The sequence below is a fragment of the Pelodiscus sinensis genome, chromosome 5, assembly GCF_052426305.1.
Source record: "Pelodiscus sinensis isolate ZL-2025 chromosome 5, ASM5242630v1, whole genome shotgun sequence".
NCBI classification, from domain to species: domain Eukaryota; kingdom Metazoa; phylum Chordata; order Testudines; family Trionychidae; genus Pelodiscus; species Pelodiscus sinensis.
This window is the reverse complement of record NC_143056.1, coordinates 117,387,294-117,408,293: the sequence shown is the minus strand read 5'-3', so window position 1 is coordinate 117,408,293 and position 21,000 is coordinate 117,387,294. Positions and strand designations below refer to the sequence as shown.

Below are 21,000 nucleotides of genomic sequence, written 5' to 3'. Positions count from 1 at the left end.
ACACAGAGGGGAACATTTTAGCCATCCTTCAACAAAAGAATTGTATCAGATGATTACACAGGGAGGCAGCTGATCTGGAATTCATTTACAAGTTCAAAACTATCAGCTTATGTCTGAATAAAAATCTTAACTGGTTAAGGCACTACCAAGCAATTTCCCCACCTTTAATAGTCACATTTCCACACTAAACACTGTGAATGAAGCACATCCATCCTGACTTAATTAGCTTCATTAACACTGGTCCTTCAATTGACAAGTAACTGCTTCTGCTGTTATATATACCCCAAATTCTGTAATTTCCACTCCAACCCATCTAATGAAGTGAGTTTTACCTAAGAAAACTCATGACCTAATAATTTGTAAACATGTTGTTTGTTAGTCTGTAAGGTGCCACAGGATTACTCATTGTTTTTAAATATCTACAGAATGTCTGGGTTTGTTTTTTTTTGCAAAAACTTGTGTCCCTTCTTTGCCACCAAATCTCTTTCTTTCAAACCTGTACAGCTACTTGGATGTTGGCTGAGGGACTAAATTAACATTTGGTTGAAGAAAAATGACATTATTGGGAGAAAGATAGTTTAAGTAATCAATTATTCATTAAGATAAATGTTCATAAAACTAAGCTTCTACCGTATCAGGAGTAGACTTGTCAGGATTCAATTATACCATTACATGTCCGTAAAGGTCAATTTCACTGTATACCCACAAACTGACAGAAGATATCAATGTTTATTTTAAAGCTTCTGTAAAGATTTTTAATTATATAAATGTTCACATCGGTGTAAAATTCTGGGGCTCTGGCTTTTTAATTTTTTCTATTTAAATTTTCACAGTTGCAGGAAATAATATGGGATTTAAACAATGTGAAGGTCAGACAGTAATTATTTAATGACAGTAGAAGCTGAGATTCAAACTGCTGAAGTGTTGTAACTTTTAAAACATAATATCACATATCAAAATATACACAGTAAATTCCCCTACATAAACTCTAATAAGTTCTCGAGCTAAATTTTTCTTACCTATGTGTAAATTTCAATAATTATCGATGGAAATATTTTCCATTGGTTTTGTGTGTGGATGGGTGAAATTGACCTTTATCAACATTTAACAATAAAAATCTAATCCTTATAAGATTAACTAAGGATATAAATTCCATCACACAAAATGGAGCAGTTCCGATTCAAACCACTAGAGGGATATGTTGTGAATAGACACTCTCTAGTTCAGTACAGACTAGCTGAAATCGGTCTGAGGGAACTCCATTTATGGTCCATTGATTGTAAAAAGTGAATCTAAGTACTGTTGGATCTTTTCATTACATTTACGTGTGACTAAGAATATTGTCTGGGATGCCTGCAAGATAACCAGATAATTCAGATCCAAGCTAGACTGAAATTCCTTACACAGACTTGTGAGCAAGTTTTTCCATTTTGAAATTCTCATTTATAAATAAAAACTGCAAATTGATGAGAACAGCAACTAAAGGATGTAGAAGTGCCTTTCCAAAATGTTATTCAAGGCATAAAGTGGTATGAGTTGTAGATCCAGAAAAAAATACAGAGATTTCTCACATTAATTGATTATTAGCATGGACCATGATATGAATTTAAGCAAGTTTCCAAGTCCTATGATCATGTATATGTTGAAAAATAAGATAAATCTTTATAAATCATGGCGATCAGTTCCTCTTGTTTTACATGTTTATAGGCTTTGCATGTTTTAAATTTCTTACCGTGGACTTGCATGTCTATTTCACCTGACACAGTCCTTTCATAACCCCTTCTTCTGATTTATTTGCATTTTTAAATGTTATTAATTTTATTTACCTATGATCTACTTCCTACACATCCTCCCTTGACTTGAAAGAATGTAAGATGCTTGTAATAACATGTTTCTTGGTCTCGTTTTCTTGTTCTCTGTTACATCTTGTTCCATGACACTTCTCACCTGACGAAGTTCATGAGCCAGGTATGTGACATGACTTCTGAACTCCTTCTGTAGTTCCAAAGTGTGTGTGTGAGACCAGGAATCTGGGCTGGTAGAAGAGAAAGAACATAAAAAACAAATATTAACAACGAATAATCACTTACAGCAATTTTCTCCTTTAATCTCCTCGCTTGCTGCTACTTTAATTTTACAGCATCTTTAGTTCCCAACAGCCTCTCCAGACACCCTTGTTTCCGTGCTTTTTGCTTTATTGCATTGATAGTGTTATTTTCCTTCATCAAGAAAGACTTCCTTGATGTCTTTCTCAGGCTTCAAAGTGTTTACAAATGTATTCTGTTTTCTCTATTTCTCTGCTTCCCATCACTGCTTACTCCATGACACTTGCAGAAGTCCATGAAGAAGGTATGTGACACACTTAAAGAATGCCTTTCTCATTCAGTTCTGGGAAAATGGTATTCAAAAAGGTTAAGGGTGCACAAGATGAGGACCAAGAAAGGGATGTGTGAGGGGAAATTAACTCTTTCTTGAAGAGTTTTGAATGAACATTAAGAAAGGGGTTGTGTTTGTCAAAACAAAAATCAGAAAAGTGTCATGATTTCAAGCAATATGAAAAAAGTGTTACGGGGTCTATACTGAACCTTTTAGCATAAAATTTCAAGTGTGATCTTGAGACAACTTGAGACAGCTTAAAATGGCCTGATTTTCAGAGAGTGGATGATCAGCATTTTCTGAAACTCAAACCCCTTTAATGTTTCTAACATTGGGCATCCAATAATCACAGCACTGAAAAGGTTGGTTTTTTTATTTTAGCAAGAACTACTAAAGCAGGTTTGGAATCTAGATCAAAATTTCAGGAATAGTATGAATTTTAAACTGAACAAATTAACATATTGGGCAGTAACTTCAATTATGTTGGAAAATACTTGAAAGACCTGTGGATTCTTTGTGATCTTTGAGAGAGACAAGGGAACTAAAATGTTGCTCTCAGAAGAACATATTTCATTGCAAACCTTGTTGGTGATTCCATCCTTCACATTACATGATGATATTTGCCAAAATAGTAATTCAAAGCACAGGCTGCTCCAGCTATAATTCCACAGTGTTTCTTGGAGAGTGCTCTCACATGTGGTTGAAAGGGATTGAAGACACAGAAAGAGAAGAAATAATGGATGAAAATTTAGATGGATGGAGGGTGTCTAGAGGAATGGATAAAAAAATGACTATAAAAATCCTACCAAAGTGAAAAACATACCATAAAGAATAAAGCAACCCAAATAGAACAAAATAGATTATTTTTATGGTCCATATTCATCATTTCTGTAGCTAGTATACCTAATTTACAGTGCTCAGTATGGAATTGAATAGTTGGGCAAGAGTTCTGAAAGGTGACATTAAAAAATATCAGTGATTCAAAACCCATGTCATTTTTCAGATTGGGAATTAACTATAGAACTGTGCCGAATCGGTTTGGAAATAGTTCCAACTAACAATTAGAAAACAATAGTCAGTGTAAAAAGTGCATGGCAAAATGCTTTTGTTTGTTGAGTCTAGTGTTCTCCTTTCTTTATAGAATAGGCTAAACAAAGCTTATATTGCATGGTTGAGATTTTGAGGCAGCAGCATCTAGAGTCATGTGCTTTTCTTGTCTTTGTTTAAACCTCCATGTATGGGATTACTAGTTTTCTTCTCACCAAAATAAGATCTTCCTGCATCAAGGTAGAACCTTCTGCTTCTTCACTGAATTCCAGTTGCTAGGGAGATGGTTCTCCTTGAAACACTTCTCTTGACACCTGTTACGATACTTCAAGTTGTTCTCTTCCATCATTTATAGGAGGTTGGAATTCTGTATGCTGATGAATATGGTTCCATGAAATTTGGTTGAGGGTCTGGCAAGAATTGATGAGAGACTAAATATGATTTTGATTATACCTGCATCAGTCATACCCTGACGGATTCCAAGCAACTTAAAATCTGGATTTTTTTTAGATTTTCATTTATATGGAAGAAATATACAAAGAACAAAACAGTAACAAAAAAACCCTCCCTTATGAATATTCTTAAAATAAAATTGCTTTGCCTTTTATCAAGCAAATGTGAAGGTATGTTTGTGGAAAGCAAATTTTGAACGTACAGATGTGAGGCGGGTTAGTCCTATAAATTGATATTAAGAAGGAACAGAAATAATATTATCTTGCCTCTCAAAACCAACACAACACGAATTCCCAGTATCCAGTCTCACTCTCTGTCTGAATTATGAGTACTTAAAATACAAATGTTGAATAGCTGGAATTCTACAACCAATTTAGAAAAATGAATGCACTTGAGAAAATGGTAAACTCCTGGTAGGTAATTTGCAAACAGATAATCAGACACAGTTTGTCAAACAAACTATATGCTTTTAGTTTTCACCAGATCTTCCTCATAAATTCTATACTCCATTTCTTACTTGCCACCCAGGATTATGGACACATGTTCTCATCTGCACTTAAGGCTTCAAGAGTAGACAATAGGACCTGTGCTTTTAAGGCTCTTTTGAAAATTTCACCCTTTGGTGTCTAACTATGGATTTAGAAGCCTGTCTTTAGTTTCCTATTTTTGTAAATTTTGACCAATTCCAATATCTGCATACTTACTGGATAACTGAGGACATGCCCTACAAATTGAACATATTGTGTGGCGGAATCGATAGTCTGCAGTTTTCCACAACTTCTTAATTCACCAGACAGACAGAGGACCAGACAGGAAAAATCACATTCCCATGGGCCAAATGTTGCTTTTGATTACACAGAAGAAAATCTGGAACAGCCCTGTTGGGTCATAGCAGTATCTGGCCCCAGAAGAATAACCAAGGTAACAAGTGCCGTCACTAGAAGACATTATCCCTTGTTTCGTCTTGACTTCGTTGCCCTATAATAGAGCGAATTTGACTTCTCCCACCCCATGCTCCTCCTGTACAGCTTTAATGTCCCTTGTGCTTTCTTGCACTTGCTTTTCTTTTATATGTATGTGTTGCCCTTTATGAAGAGGCTGCTGAAGAAGAAGAGCAAGAGGTTGAGTATGAAGAAGGTAAGTCTGCTGTTCTTTCTAGTCCTTGAATCTGAGAAGTGATGTGCTTTATGGGATGCTACCAGGGCCATTCTTACCCATTCATAGAATATGCAGTTATTAAGGCATCTAAACAATTGGGGGCACCACTGGGTCTTAATGTCTGTGCATCTGCCTCTTCCTATCCCTGTTCTATGGTTGTGCTTCCTCCGGAGAGGATCTAGTTAAATTAAAAGTGAAAAAGCCTGCCAGACCTATTAGCAGTACACTGAGCCTGGGATGAAACATTCAAGTGGTAATGAAGCCATTTAACAGGCATTTGCCAACCCCACTATATACTGTCCATTTCTATAGGATGGGGTGGGTAAAAGGGCCTCTGCGAGCCAGATCTGGCCCACCAAGATGGTTGATTCAGCCCACGGAGGTCCTGCCACTAGCCCATCCCCAGGTCAATCATGGCCTAGGGATATGGGAGCATGCGGCGCTTAGAGTCAACTTTGGCAATTGATTCTAAGTGCCATGCGCCAGAGGGCAGGAAGTGAGAGACTTTGCCTTGATTATCCTGGGGGCCGGGAGTGCGTGAAGTCTCCTCCCACTGCTAGGGGCACAGGCGCCTAGAGGGAATCACCAGCTGTTCAGAACATCTGGCCAATCTGGGTCTGTGGGTGGGGAAGCACAGAAGTCTCATGGCCCCGCCCCTTCCGAGGTGGCCCAGGGCCACTTCAAAAATTTCTGAAGTGACCCCCCAGTCAAAAATTATTGCCCACCCCGCTATAGGACCTTAATTTAAAATGTGCTTTAAAATATGCCATTACTGTGTTGCTTAAGATTATAAAATGACATCTGTAAAAAATCCTCATCACCGCCTTCTTCCAAAACTGTCATCAGGCGTAGGGGCACCAGTTTAATGGTACTGCATAGAGCCCCAAAAATCCTAAGGATGACCCTGGATGCTACCAAGTCTCAGCATTGCTGCTTTGTGGTGCTTTCGTATTGGTCAGATCTATTTAGTCTGTGTCGATGTCGCCTGTCTTCTGCTATGGTATTCCTGGCTGAAATTTGAGTTTCTTGCTTTACTCTGGCTTTAGCATGACTGGAGAGCAAAGCTTCAGCCTTCCTAAGGACTCCGCAGAAAAGGGGAGGAGGGGAAAGGTTGCATTTCTTTTACCATTGTTAAATCTATCAATTGCTTTCTTTTTGGATGAGGTTAGTGGGCTTAGAAATGTGGTACTTCAAACAAACACTGGAAAAGATGATGTTGCCAGCTGTTTACACAGCACATTTCCTCCCTGGAATTCTCTGAGATGAATGGAAGGGATTTTTTCTGACAGCTGCATGAGCCTTATTCCTCCATCAAAGCTTTGGGAGCGCGCCTTTTAGGGGAGACCTGGGGTAGGGGTAAATCAGCCAGGCTTCATTGAAGTCAACAGGGTTGCACCAATATACACCAGTTGAGGAATCAGTCTTGTTCCTTAGATCTATATTTTACTGAGCTCCACCAATTGTCAGGATAAACAATTGCTAGCATTACTGATAGGCTGTGTCTAGACTGGCCAGTTTTTCCGGAAAATCAGCCGCTTTTCCAGAAAAACTTGCCAGCTGTCTACACTGGCCGCTTGAATTTCTGCAAAAGCACTGACTTCCTACTGTAAGAAATCAGTGCTTCTTGTGGAAATACTATTCTGTTCCCATTCAGGCAAAAGCTTTTGCGCAAAAGGGCCAGTGTAGACAGCTCAGATTTGTTATGCGCAAAAAAGCCCCGATCGCAAAAATGGCGATCGGGGCTTTTTTGCGGAAAAGCACGTCTAGATTGGCACGGACGCTTTTCCGCAAAAAGTGCTTTTGCGGAAAAGCGTCCATGCCAATCTAGACGCTCTGTTCCGAAAATGCTTTTAACGGAAAACTTTTCCGTTAAAAGCATTTCCGGAAAATCATGCCAATCTAGACGCAGCCTTATAGTAACCACAATGATTATTCTAATAATAACAATGAATACATTACTAAGCTATTTTAATGTGTGTTACAGACAATAGTTCTCAATGATCTTGGGACTTACAATATAATAACTACCCATCACTTTGCTGTTTCAGTAGCTCTGTTGGACAAAAGTACCCTGTCCCATGATTCCTCTGGATAATTTCTTTTCATTCATTTAAGACATTGGACACCCTCTTCTTTCCTTTTGTTTCTTTCTTATTTATTATCCACTGAGCTCAGGATCCCAGGACTAGTGGAGAGGGAAAGGGAAAGAGTAAGTGAGGTATTCACAGAAGAAAAGCATCCACTGTGATTGACCAGTCTACTTTCTTTCTTTTGCTTTTGTTCTTCAACCTGCAGCTGGAGACGAAGGACAATACTATGATGGTAGTTTGGTGGTGTTCTGAGACAACAAAAATATCTGTCTAACCCCACCCTTTTGTTCCTTATCTGCTTCTAATCCTCACTCGATTTAAACTCAGGAACTGGGCCAAAACATCACTACTGCAAACATTCATCCAGTGTGCACATTCAGTCTCTCTAAGGGGACTTTGCTGCTCTGTTTGAGATATTTTCCTGCACATTCAATCATCAGGGAAAGTAGTAGCAGGAGAAACTTGTACTCTAGAATGTTTGGCTCTCAAAACCTCTCTGTATTCCAGGAGTGACCTAGAACCTTTGATAACATTGTATTTTCAGCAAGGTCCCTGTTCAGAAAGGCTTGTAAGCGTTTGCTTTAATTTCTATTGACATGTTTAAAATTAAGCAAATGCTTTGATGAATAGGGAACTATTTAAGCTCATGCCAAAAGGCATATGCTTAAGTGCTTTACTGTATCAGGATATGTCAGTGATAGAAATTGGAACTGACTCAGAATAAAACAAAATAATTCATATTCAAATGGAAGGGTAACTGACAGCAGACTGTAAGGCTATGTCTACACTTGTGGCTTCTTGCGCGAGTAATATGCAAATGAGGCTAAGCATGGAATATCGCCGAGCCTCATTTGCATACCTAATGAGCCACCATTTTTTTCAGAAGAGGCTCTTGTGCAAGAAGGAGCGTCTACACTGCCCCTTCTTGCGCAAGAAAAACCCTCTTGCTCAATGCCGTTCTTCCTGAAAAGTAATAGGTGTAACAGCATTGCGCAAGAGGGTTTTTCTTGCACAAGAAGGGGCTGTGTAGATGCTCCTTCTTGCGCAAGAGCCTACTCTGAAAAAAATGGTGGCTCATTAGGTATGCAAATGAGGCTCAGCAATATTCCACGCTTAGCCTCATTTTCATATTACTCGCGCAAGAAGCCGCGAGTGTAGACATAGCTAAGAGTTATAAGCAAATATGCATTATATATAAAACTTGAAATTATCCCTCCCAAATATACAGTGTATGTGTCTTAATTTGATCTGTGCCAGTGGCGCTGTACTTCCACCACAGCTAAGATTCATCTGCATGGATGCAAAAAACCATCTGTGTAAAATAACTTGCAAGATTGTGGCCACAGGCCCTAACCCTTCAAATATTTAAATCCCAATCCAGTAAACCCCTTACGCACATGCTTAATATCACATATTGACATTGATGGGACTAAGTTAAGCACATGCTTAAGTGCTTTGGTTGATCAGTGCCTTAAACATTTCTCTAACTTCACTTCTGGAAGGAATTTAATTGGTCTCAATGAGAGTAATTTACAAGAGGAAATCTGCTATGCATGTGCTCAGATGTTTGCAGGATTGGGGTGTAAGGGAGTTCGGCATAACAAATAAGCAGGTTTCTGAACTATTTATGAAAGATTAACAACTATGTAATCTGCAATGAGAAACTGCTTTTACATAGGTTGTAAACTTCAATTATTGCTGATTTAATAACGACTATGGTTCATTTTGTTATTACAATAATGAGGTCTATCAATGAAAACCATTAGAGAAGAGTGAGGTGATATATTTTACCTTATTACATTAAATCTTTGTTTGGAAACTCGTCCTCCACTGAAAGATTTTTTTTTTAAAAGATATTTTTCCCAAACAGCGTTTTTTCCCCAGAGTTTTTTTATGATAATCAATGAATACAAAGGACCTAACTCTGTCCTTTGTAAAGGATATAAAAGGACACAGTCCAACTGAAGTTCAGTGAATTTTTGCCCATTTATGTTAGCAGGGAATTTTGGTTCAATAACAGCACTAAGTGGAAAGATTCCTACTTATTTTGATGGGATTTGCATATGGTCCTAAAGGAAATCTTCATTTCTTGATATTGTTTTTTTGCTTTCTGAATCACGCGAAGACTAGAGTACTAAAAGGGACAGCAAATGAATCTAAAGAGAAAGTTTGATGTTCTTCCAACATTACTTGAGGTCAAACCATTCAAAAAAAATATTTTCTTATTTTAGGAAAAACAGTTTGAGAACTTTTCTGAGCCCTGTACATCAGTTTTTACTTCAGGGTGTGAATTTTCTTACTCTTCTTTAATAATATATTGCTTTCAAGCTCTTAATGTTGGTGAGATGTGTTGCTCCTGGCCAGGGGCAGATGACCATTTTGCGGGGCCCAGGGCAGCACAATTTCGTGGGGCCCCCCTTTGCCACGGCGCATGCGTGGGGCTTCTTGAAGTGAGGGGCGGGGCGGCCACCCTGCTCGCCCTGCCCTATATCCGCCCCTGCTCCTGGCAGATTAGAGTACGGGAAGCAATTAGAATAATTGGATGCCATTGAGGTTAATGAAGTTGGAGTCTCAGAAATGGGAGAACACAGAGACTATGTTATAGATGTAACAAAAAGAGTGGAGGGTGCCTTAATGGTACATAGGGAGTTCCTATAGTGTTCCACTGTGACTACCAGCAGCTCCTGTCATATATGTATATTCTTGCAGCATCCGTAAACCTAGGTTTCCAGTAGATCTTGACAGAACTGGTTTCTTTTGTCAGGGTGATTGTCAGGTTTTTCTCACAGAACCATGGTTTGTGGGCAGAATGTGCAGCATCTGAGTCATGTGCATCCAAGAACAGGAATTTGCTCTGACAATTCCTGAGGGCACATCTACACAGCAGGGCTAAAGTTGAATTAAACTACGCAACTTCAGCTGTGTCAATTGCGTAGCTGAAGTCGAAATACCTTAATTCGGCTTTTGGCGCTGTCTACAGATCAGGAAGTTGAAGGAAGAACATTCTTCCTTCGACTTCCCTTACTTCTTGTGAAATGAGGATTACCATGAGTTGGAGTAAGAAGTCCTACAGCTCAACATTATTTTGAAATAAAGGCTTGTATTGTAGACACACCCTATGTTACTTCAGAATAACGTTATTTATTCCAAAATAATGCTGCTGTGTAGACGTACCCTAAGTGTTAACAAATTTTGGCCCAGTTCCATGATTGGTAGCCCTGAAAGAGAGAGTATTTTATGGCCTGTTTCAGCGCATATTGTAGTTTCTGTGCTGGGCCATGCACCCTACAGGACGTTTTTTGGATGAAAGCTGACATTTCTTTGTACTCTTTTCTGATTTCCTGGAGGGGCATTTAGATGTCATAACTACAATCTTTTATTTTATATTTTGAGTACAGCAAACTAACATTTTTGGGTAAATATTTGTTCTTTGAATTCAGAAAGCAGCAATTGAGCAGCAACTGATTTTAAAGTTTAAGATGTGGTTGGATTCACCCCATCGATGACAAATGGGTCAACCATGAATAACAAAGAAAACTCAAAAAATCAGTCATTCCACAGCTCTTTTCCCTCTCTCTCTTATGTCACAAATGCCACTAACTTATAACTTCCTTGTTAAACTGCAATGGTTTGCTTATTTCCTTGGAATTTCATAGGCGAAGGGAATCCTGTGTGTCCCTCAATAACATCCAGGTCAAACTGCTTGAAGTGATTCCACTCTCCCCAAATAAACAACAACAATAACAACAACAAAATCATACAAAAAGCTCACTGTCTATTGGACAAATCTAAACAAAAGATGAACAACCAAAATCCTACCTGGAGAAATAGGCTAATTTTGATTTCACTGGGAATGATTTGTGATTTATTTTATTTATATTCTTATAAGAGTACAGCAAAACCCGGAACATGTAAGACTTTGTGTATTTATTTATTTAGCATTATTGTAGCATCTACAGACCCACAGCTCCAAATGGTGCCTCATTGTATTAGATGCTGTGCACATACCCTGTAAGAAACAACCCTTGTCTTAGAGAATTTACAAATCTAGACAGACAAGACAACTAGAGAGTGAGAGGAAGGAACTATTACCACTTAATACTCACTCTGAAGTGGGTCTTGGGGCATTTCTACACTTGGAACTAGGAATGTGATTCCCTGCTTGCCTAGACATTTTTATTCTAGCTGTTATCAGACTAGCGCCCTAAAAATAGTCCAATAGCCAGGGTAGCACAAGCAGGATGAGTGGTAGCATGGACTAGTTGTGCTAAGTACAAACCCATCTGAGCTCAGTGTGTATATACTCAGCACAGCTAGCCCAGGCTGCTGCTCTGTGCTATCTTAGCTATATTACTATTATTACCAAGCAAGCTCAACCAGAGCTAATGCATGTCTATATAAGCTAGAATTACACACCCCAGTTCTAAATATACTCATAGCCTTGCTTGTGCCTCTCACTTTGAATCCCTTAATCAGCATCCCCAGTTATCCAAATATAATGCCAACAGGCAGAACCAAACCTGGGACCTCTGGAGCTTAGTGTATGAGCCTCTACAGCTCGAGCTAAAACCCAGCCAGCTGGCTCTTAACTAAGGCAGTAGAACATGTTCATTTTTGACCCAGTTGAAATCCTGGTCAAGCCCCCTCATGTAACACTGACAGATGGAATTGAACCTAGGACCTCTGGAGCTTAGGGCATGAGCATCTATAGCAAGAGCTAAAAACCAGCTGGCTTGACACTAAGGCTATCTAGAACAAACTCATTCTCTCTCTCGGTAAGTGATCTAGGTGCTGCTACACAGGACAGTGAACCACACCCAGAAGGTGCATGGGTTACACAAACACCAAACAGCTGAAATTTTCTTCAAGAATTTTTCATCACTGATTTTAGAGGTGATTTTGTGGCCTTCTAATCAATTGAACATTTAATTTTATTTTATTCTGCCTTGTCCAACTCACCTCTTCTCCCCATATACTTGCAAAAATGTGAGGGTGACGAGTTTTTGGATTGGGGATTTCCCTGCATTTTCCAACAGCTTCCCTGTAAATTCAGCTCCTCCTCCCAACTTCAATTCAGTGCTGACAATCACCTGTCACTCAAGTCCCCACCAATATAGGTCAACTGAGACTAACTACGGGATCAATTAACAAGTGGATCCCACCAGCGGGCAGCAGATAAATACAGAGGAAGGCAGCCCCAGCTGGGTGGATGAGAGAAGGAAAAACACTGACCCACCCACCCAACCTGGTGGAAGGCAGAACTGGCTGTTGCTAGAATTGTTGCCTTTCTCCCCAGAAGTAAGAAGGGGAGCTGAGTGGAGTATGTAAACAGTATGACAGATGATGGCTGCTTGAACATACTGTGGTAGTGAAGGTGCCAAGACTGAGCTTCCTGATGAACAAGGAATCCTTAAAAAAAAAAGGTTCATCCTTTGAAATGCATCAAAATATAATTATGTGACCTCCAATTATTACAGATTGAAAATATTGTTTCTGGATAACTGGGTGCTTGGATCTATTCCTAAGTGAAGCTGAGCTCCTCAAAGCTGGCTCCGTTCATAATGGACTCAATCGGCTGTGAGCTTTTTATTTCTAATCCACCCCAAGCAAGCAAAACAAGAGCATTGTATGGCAGAATTCAGATGAATTCCTAAAAGTTCAAACTTAGCATATGGCTAGGAAAGTCAATGGGTATCCACAGGTGACAGTATTAGGATAGAATATATGGCTTTGATGGGCTTTCACTTATGGGAGTCACTCCAGGAGAATCAGGCACAAAATGTGTGAAATATACCACATTGCTAAAACAGTAAATGACTGTTTGGTCCAGCAGAATGTGTCTCATTATGAAAACCCCAGGACTGACTATCCTGGTTACATTGAATACTGTAGGATCTGTTCGCTCCTGGAGATGCAAGTGTCACCCTCATTAATATTCATGAGAATTTTGCTTGGTGTATTCACCTGTGTATCAACTGGTCTTATGAACTGATCATCTCATGCAGGATGATCTTTCTAGACTGTGAGGGGGCACTGCTGTGTATGGAGAGACAGAGAGAACATGGAGATGTTTGGAAACAGAAACGCCCTGCAGGGGTGTCTGGAAGTGAATGCAACCAGAGTTGATTTACCATAAAACTAGTCTCCTTTTGAACTATGTATACAACATTTTGATAGATCTGGAGCCAAGTTTAGTTCTCATTTACACCAGTGTAAGCCCCAAATGCCTCCATTGATGTTAGGGGCGTTACTGAGAATGTCCACCAGGGTAAAAGAGACACTGACACAGGAGGGGGAATATTCTTTTTTACCCTCCCGCTGTGTCATCCTACCTATAGCTTTGGTCTCCAGTGGGTAAAAACTAGCATTCACCTCAAAAATGAAAAAATTTCCTTCCAGATGCTATGTTAGGACTTTTAAACAATCTCTTGTTTCCTTTCCTTTTCTGTAGAGCTCTGATTTGAGGTCAAATCAGCCTGCTATTCACTCACAACAAAGGGGCTGGTCTCTTTTGGATGTGTATGAGGTGTAACAGTTCTTCCGGGACAATTCCTCCTAAAACAGGATTTCCCTTCTGTTTTCCAGCTTTAACAGAGTGCAGCGGGTGTTGTGTTACTCATTCTAACTGTTCTCCCTCTTTTCTCCCCTCTCTTCTCTTTTCGGTCCCTGTTTCCAAACTCAGAGGAAAAGCCCAGGCCAAAGTAAGTGTGCATTAATGGTTGCTTTTTAAATTACTGGTATCAATGTGCTGACCATTCGTGGGCCTCCTACCAGAAAAAAGTCTCCCACTATCTATGAGCAGCCCTTTCCTCCTCCTCATTCATAGAACATACAGCATTTTTGTACTCTTCCATAGACTACCTCCGTCCATCAGAGGCTACTGTAAGGCAACAGCTGTTCTTGTGCAAAAACTTGCCGGGTGTCTATACTGTAAGCGCATTCTTGCGCAAGTAAATTTACAGTACAGGCAGTCCCCGGGTTACGTACAAGATAGGGACTGTAGGTTTGTTCTTAAGATGAATCTGTATGTAAGTCGGAACTGGCGTCCAGATTCAGCCGCTGCTGAAACTGACCGCCAGTTCTGACTTACATACAGAATCAACTTAAGAACCCCAGGTGTCCTCAAGTCAGCTGCTGCTGAAACTGATCAGCAGCTGATTCCAGGAAGCCCGGGGCAGAGCAACTCTGCCTCGGGCTTCCTGTAGTCAGCGCTGGTCAGTTTCAGCAGAAGCTGACTTGGGGACGCCTGGGGCAGAGCAGCTGGGGTGCTGCTGGGTTGCTCCAGTAGCGCCAAGGAGCGGCGCTGCGGGACCAACCCAGCAGCTCCCCATCTGCTCTGCCCCAGGTGTCCTGATTCAGCCGCTGCTGCAACTGACCAGCAGCGGCTGAATCAGGACACCTGGGGCAGAGCAGCTGGGGTGCTGCCGGGTTGCTCCAGTAGCGCCCAGAGTGGCGCTGCGGGACCAACCGGCAGCGCCCCAGCTGCTCTGCCGCAGGCGTCTGGAGAAAAGCCTAGTCTGCTGGGGGGGGAGAGGCGTACTAGCTGCACCCCCAGCACCCTAGCAGACCAGGAAGACGCGGGCGGCAGACCAAGACGCACCGCGGTCCCGCCACCTGGGTCCTCCGCGGCTTTGCTCCCAGTCTCCCTGGTCTGCCAGGGAGATGGGGAGCAAAGCCTCTGAGGACGCCAGCAGCGGGACAGCCGCGGGGCGTCTGGGCTGTCCCGCTGCCGGCTTCCCCGAGGCTTTGCAAAGCCGCGGGGAAGCTGGCAGCGGGGCAGACCAGGCGCGCCTGGGCTGCCTCGCTGCCCAAGCCCCCCCGCGGCTTTGCCCCGCGTCTTCCTGGTCTGCAGACCAGGGAGACGCGGAGAAAGCCCCGGAGTACACGGGCGGCAGGACCGCGAGGTCCCGCAGTCCGTGTCCTCCGGGGCAGCCCCGTTCATAACTGCGTATCCGACGTAAGTCGGATCCGCGTAAGTCGGGGACTGCCTATATAGCGTTGTAAAGCAGGGCTTCTTCTGGAAGACTTATTCCTCTCCCCATGAGGAATAATCCCTCTTGCACAAGAGCTGTTCCACAAGAAGGCAGTGTAGACAGGCAACATGAATTTCTTGCGCAAGAAGCCCCTATGTTTAAAACGGCCATCAGAGCTTTCTTGCGCAAGACAGCATCCACACTGCTATGGATCCTCTTGCGCAAAAGCACATGCCAGTGTAGACGTGCTCTTATGTAAGACTTTTTGCACAAGAACTCTTCCGCAAAACAGTTCTTGAGCAAGAAGCTGCCAGTGTAGACCTAGCCTCAGAGTATTTACAGGCCAAGACATAGAAACCTGACCCATACCTGCTCATACATCTCTGTTACAGCTAGGACTGGCACAGATATCAGGTCCCCACAGCTAAGAGCTCCTACTCCATCCCCTGTAACACCTCCTGTGAGCTGAATCTGAGCTCATGTTATTAGCTCATTTCTTCTGGGCTGCATACACATGGGAACAGAGAGTACCAAGAGAGGAAAGGCAAGTGTATTGTATGATCTGCCCTTATTTCTCTCCCTGCTCTGCAGCCCCCTTTGCAACAATATGTGAGGGTAAAAGAGAATATCTGACAGGGGACAGAAATTTACCGCAGGTCATGAATGCTGAGGGATTCAGCATTAAAGCCTTTCCATTGTTCCTCAAACCATTAAAAGGACCATGAATTGCAGTAGCTGGATTTAGGAGACAGGCAGCCAATGGCAACATGTCATGGAAGTTACCCATACTTGCAATGTTGCTGGCAGGCAACCACACAATTGGGCTGTCCTGGTCTCCAGAGGATTTGGCCAGGATTCCCCGGGGATTTTCTGGCTGTGTTGGATCAGTGCCCTGAATCTTCAACAAGCCAGCATCCCAGGATGCGGCATGCATAATTCTTTGTCTTTTCAGGCTTATGGAACTTTACATGTGTGTAGTCCCATTCTGTGCCATTTTGTGCAAAACGGAGTGACACCATACACATGTGGAAGAGGTCATCACCCCTGCACCTCTTCCTTCTTCTGCCTGTGAAAGAAGAGTGCAGTTTTCAATCAAGCCATACTTTCAGCTGTACCTTCCCATCAACATTTCTCCCTCCTATCACAATGAATCTCATGGTTGTTTGAGGCTCAATTCATTCTATTTTTCATCTCCTACAGACTGACTGCTCCTAAAATACCAGAGGGTGAGAAAGTAGACTTTGATGTAAGTATTGCTGGCAGACGTACATCACACACACACATCAAATTCTCCTGCTTCACTTTGTGAAAATGTCACTGTCTTGTAGCCAAGGGCAAAAGGAGCCTATTTTCTGTGAAAGATTAATCTGGAGTCCACATCTGAAAATCCTACTTACCCATTGCTTTAGTTGTAGTGTTGTATTTCAGGCTTAGTTTGTCTTGGAAAGAGAAACCTGAAGGGTGGAAATGGAATTAGTAACTGCTTATAAAGCCTTCAGATCTTCTTCCTTGCAGACCTTTACCGTGATCTTTATTTTTGTCAATTAATTATTCCTCAGTTTTTCAAGGACAATTCAACTGTCTCTTCAGTCACTTCCTTGTCCTGTCTTTTAGCTTAGTCTTCCACACAGCTCCCCTGACACAAGAATGATGAAATGAGATTAGGTTTAGAGTTTAATGAGTGGCCATGAAAGAGATTTCATGGTATCAAGAGACTGCATGGGAAATGGTTATGTCCTTCAATTGGCCATTAAAAAAATGTAAACTAAGCCCCCCTTCACAAACAAACAAACAAGTCCCTCTCCCAACAATGCACCAATAAGCAGAAAAGAGATTTAAAGAATCAGGTCCCTTGGAGGATATTTTTCCAACTGTGTATGTTGCCTGTAATGAATCCATGCACACGAAGCAAGTTTTATCATGGCTGTCTCTGAGAAACAGTGCTCAGAATGGCTCCACCAAACAACCATGGATCCAAATATGTTTCTAGTAAGTCAACAGGAAAAGAAAAAGCCCTTGTGATGAGAGGCACATGATTCCATCAGGATACGTTATAAGATCAGTCAGGGTCACTGTACTGTTTACATTATCCACAAGTAAATTAAGCTTGTGTTAGTTTTGGCTGGTGCCGGAATACTCAGATAAAATGAGGAGCATCCAGAGAAATGTAAAAGGAGGGTAAGAGCAGATGATAGGATAGTCCATTGAATACAGAAGGAAGTGGGACCTGAGAAACTAGGGCTCTATCGCCTGTTTTGGGCAAGTCACTAAGGGTGCGTCTACACAGCACCCTAAACTCGAAATAAGTTACACAATGTGCACTCCACAAATTGTGTATCTTATTTCAAATCTATTTCAAAATAACTTATTTTGGAATTTGGCACATCTACACAGCACCAAATTTCAAAATAACATGCTATTTCAAGCCATCCCTTACCACTTGTGCAACAAGGTTTCCTGGGATGCCAAAATAGTATGCCCGTTATTTTGAAAAATATTTTGAAATACCGAGCGGCTTGTGTAGACATGGGGTAGCTATTTTGGGATACCTCCAGTATCCCTAAATAGCTGTGCAGTATAGACGTACCCTGAATGTCCCTGGTCCTGATTCAGCACCCAAGTCAATAGAAAGGATCCCATTGACTTCACTGGGCTTCAGATGATGCCCTTTGTGTTTCAATTTTCCTATGAGTAAAATGCAGCTATAAGTACTAAGCCAATTTGTACAGAGTGTTGACATTCTGAGATGGAAGGAGCTGTACCAATGTTAGATTGTTCTTGTAATAACACTTTACTGCTCCTCCAGGACATCCAAAAGAAGAGGCAGAACAAAGACCTGATAGAACTGCAAGCCTTAATTGACAATCACTTTGAGGGCAGGAAGAAGGAAGAGGAGGAACTGCTTGCCCTGAAAGAAAGAATTGTAAGTCTGTATGGTGCAATCACCAGTGATTTCTGCTTTATAGTGCGGCTTGTTACCTCAGAGAGTTGGAACTGAACTGGAACCTTGCAGAATCACTTCTTGGGTGTGTCTAGACTACAGAGTTTTGTCGACAAAAGTGGACTTTTGTTGATAAAACTATACCTGCGTCTACACAACGCTGAGTTCTGAAGACATATCGTCGACAGAACTCAGCAGTTTTGTCGACGCTGGTAAACCTCATTTTACGAGGCATAACGCCTTCTGTCGACAGAGTTCTGTCGACAGAAGGTATTATTGCATGTAGGGTTGTGTCTAGACTACAGGGTTTTGTCGACAAAGCAGCTTGCTTTGTCGACAGAACTGAATGTAGTCTAGACGCTCTTTGTCGACAGAAGCTTTGTCGACAGTATCTGTCGACAAAACTTCTGTCGACAAAACCCTGTAGTCTAGACGTACCCCTTCTGTCCAACAAGTGGAGACAGGAGAATAGGAGAAGATAGTCCTTCAAGGTGACTATATCTTATTCAGAGTGTGATCAAAAGAATGGCTGTACATTTTTGGTTGGCGCTGAGTGGAATGTGCCCACGTGCCACGGTGGAAATCCAGGACACCTTGCAGTGTAGTCTTAATGAGGGAAGTGTTGAACATATTTGATCAGTGTGATAGCTTATCATTTCTGAAGAGCTAAATGCAAACTTAGGTTAGGCCCCAAATGAAAATAAGTCTTGGGTCTTCTCATCATTCCTGAATGTGTGAGTTTACTTATACCATAAAACACCATATACAATTAAGCACAGCTCAGGACCATAGGCCACTTCTGCTCTCCTGTGGCCTATCTGGGAGGAGGCTCCTGCAGACCAAGTCTGAAGTGAATTGGTAAAGTGATGAGGTGGACTCTCAAGACTGGAGTGGCAGGTTTTTGGGCCCTAGTCTACAATAGGGAGTTATTTCAAAATAACCATCTTATTTCAAAATACATTCACCTTACCAAGCATTCACCTTACCAAGCCCATTATTTTGAAATAAAGAGCTAGTTATTTTGAAATCTGTACTCCTGCTTTCCTTGGGAAATAAGCTTATTTCAAAAGAGTTATTTTGGGAGTTATTCCAAATTTAATTATTTCAAAATAACTTCCTAGGCTATGTGCAAAAAAATATGCAAATGAGATGAAGCATGGAATATTGCCATGCCTCATTTGCATAATTAATGAGGCTCCGTTTTTCTGCAAGAGGCTTTTGTGCAAAAAGGAGCCGTCCACCCTGCTCCTTTTTGCACAAAACCCCCTCTTACACAAGAGCCATTCTCCCGCATTTTTTTCAGGACGAAACAACTCTTGCGTAAGAGGGGGTTTTGCGCAAAAAGGAGCAGTATGGATGGCTCCTTTTTGCGCAAAAGCCTCTTGTGCAAAAACGGAGCCTCATTAATTATGCAAATGAGGTGCGGCGATATTCCACACTTTGCCTCATTTGCATATTTTCTTGCCCAAGAAGGGGCAGTGTAGATGTAGCACTAGTGTGGACATACCCTGGGAGGCGAAAGTTGAGTAAAATAGCAGAGGTGTGGTGAGTCTCAGAACTGGACTATGAAAGGGTATTGCAGAACTAGAATATCAAGGGGGGTTGCCAGTCATTACAAAACTACATATGAAGCCCATTAGCTCAGATAGCAAAGGTTGTTAAAGGCCTGATTGAAGAGAGTTGTGAATGGGAATCTTGGATGCTACCACAATTAAGGAAATGATACCACAGCTAGTGTCTGTATAATGTCTGTTTCTAAGCAATGGTATCACTTCCTCGCTTATAGAAGCACTTATGCTCTTACCCCATATATGTTATAACAACAAAAGAAACACCAGGAGTAGGAGTGACACATAGGAGGAGACCAGTCTCTTTGGTCCTGAAACTCAGACATACATAAGGGTAACCCTCTTCCTACTTTAGATAAGGCAAGGATTGCAAGATATGGTTAATCTACCCCCTAACTGCACTGGGATAAAACCATTTTTTTCATGAGCTGGTTTTCAGTGCAGTTTAAAACTGGTTCAATCTAGTGAACTTTAAATGTGGTGGGTGAGGCATAACCATTTTCAAGCCAAATGTAGAAACCACCTGCTAGCCTATGGTCCCCTGTGTAGATGGACATTCTATTCTACTTGTTTTGCTCTGACTTTAGGGAAGCCTGTTCCACACTGCACAAGGTGACCATGCTCCTTGTGACTTATCCCTGTTCTCAGCCTCCCAGTTGTTGAAACTTCCCCAGTCATGGAAATACCTGGGGTCTTTCAGCAGGATACCACAACCTGCATACTTTGGTAAAGTAACGGGAAAGGTCTACTGCCTAATATGTAGACAAAGCCACATACAGGTGACTCTGTGCCTCTTCCTTTGTTTTGAGCAGGAGAAACGCAGAGCCGAAAGATCAGAACAGCAAAGAATCCGGGCTGAGAAAGAGAAGGAGCGTCAGGTCCGGATAGCTGTAAGTGCCTCTGCTTTCTCTTTTCCTCTTGACACATAACAAGAAAGTATCTGTGGACTTAGACCTTCCTTGGGAACTTTGAAGGAGATGGAGGGAAGCTGCAGGTCCTGCCTGCCTCAGGAACACCCAAGAAGATAGTGCTCTATTCTTCATTCTGAGACTAACTGGGCAGACTCTGGGAAGGAAGCAGCTATAAGTTCCCAGATGCATACATTCCTACAGTGTTCCCTGGAGTGACTCCTTGCTGCTAGTGGAGTAGGTGTAGGCTCCCCTAGACAAAGTCCTTACAATAACTGGTTTCCTATGATGCACTCTGCAGGAGGAGAAGGTAAGGAGAGAGGAGGAAGATGCTAAGAGAAGAGCTGAGGATGACATTAAGAAAAAGAAGGCTCTGACTTCCATGGGGGCCACATACAGCAGCTATTTGGCAAAGGTAATGGCATTGATCAATTGATGAAAAGTGGAAGCACTAAACACACCTCTCTGAGTTTTATCACTGCTCGT

At 41.8% G+C, this 21,000-nt stretch overlaps 1 protein-coding gene across 25 annotated transcripts in view; it reads left to right on the top strand.

The window, feature by feature from the left end:
• The window catches only part of TNNT3 (troponin T3, fast skeletal type), a 50,699-nt gene that overhangs the window by 18,948 nt on the left and 10,751 nt on the right, over positions 1-21,000 (top strand). For 5 of the 25 annotated variants that reach the window (XM_075928187.2, XM_089778673.1, XM_075928178.2 and 2 more), the window contains 5 exons: positions 13,807-13,825; positions 16,298-16,343; positions 17,904-18,020; positions 20,419-20,496; positions 20,816-20,929. In XM_075928187.2, the coding sequence (XP_075784302.1) occupies positions 13,807-13,825; positions 16,298-16,343; positions 17,904-18,020; positions 20,419-20,496; positions 20,816-20,929 (374 nt within the window). Of the gene's footprint in view, positions 1-1,956; positions 1,969-2,306; positions 2,350-4,971; positions 5,014-7,329; positions 7,357-13,806; positions 13,826-16,297; positions 16,344-17,903; positions 18,021-20,418; positions 20,497-20,815; positions 20,930-21,000 lie in introns of those variants that run through there. The other 20 variants (XM_089778669.1, XM_075928160.2, XM_006134916.5 and 17 more) reach the window with 12 other exon arrangements.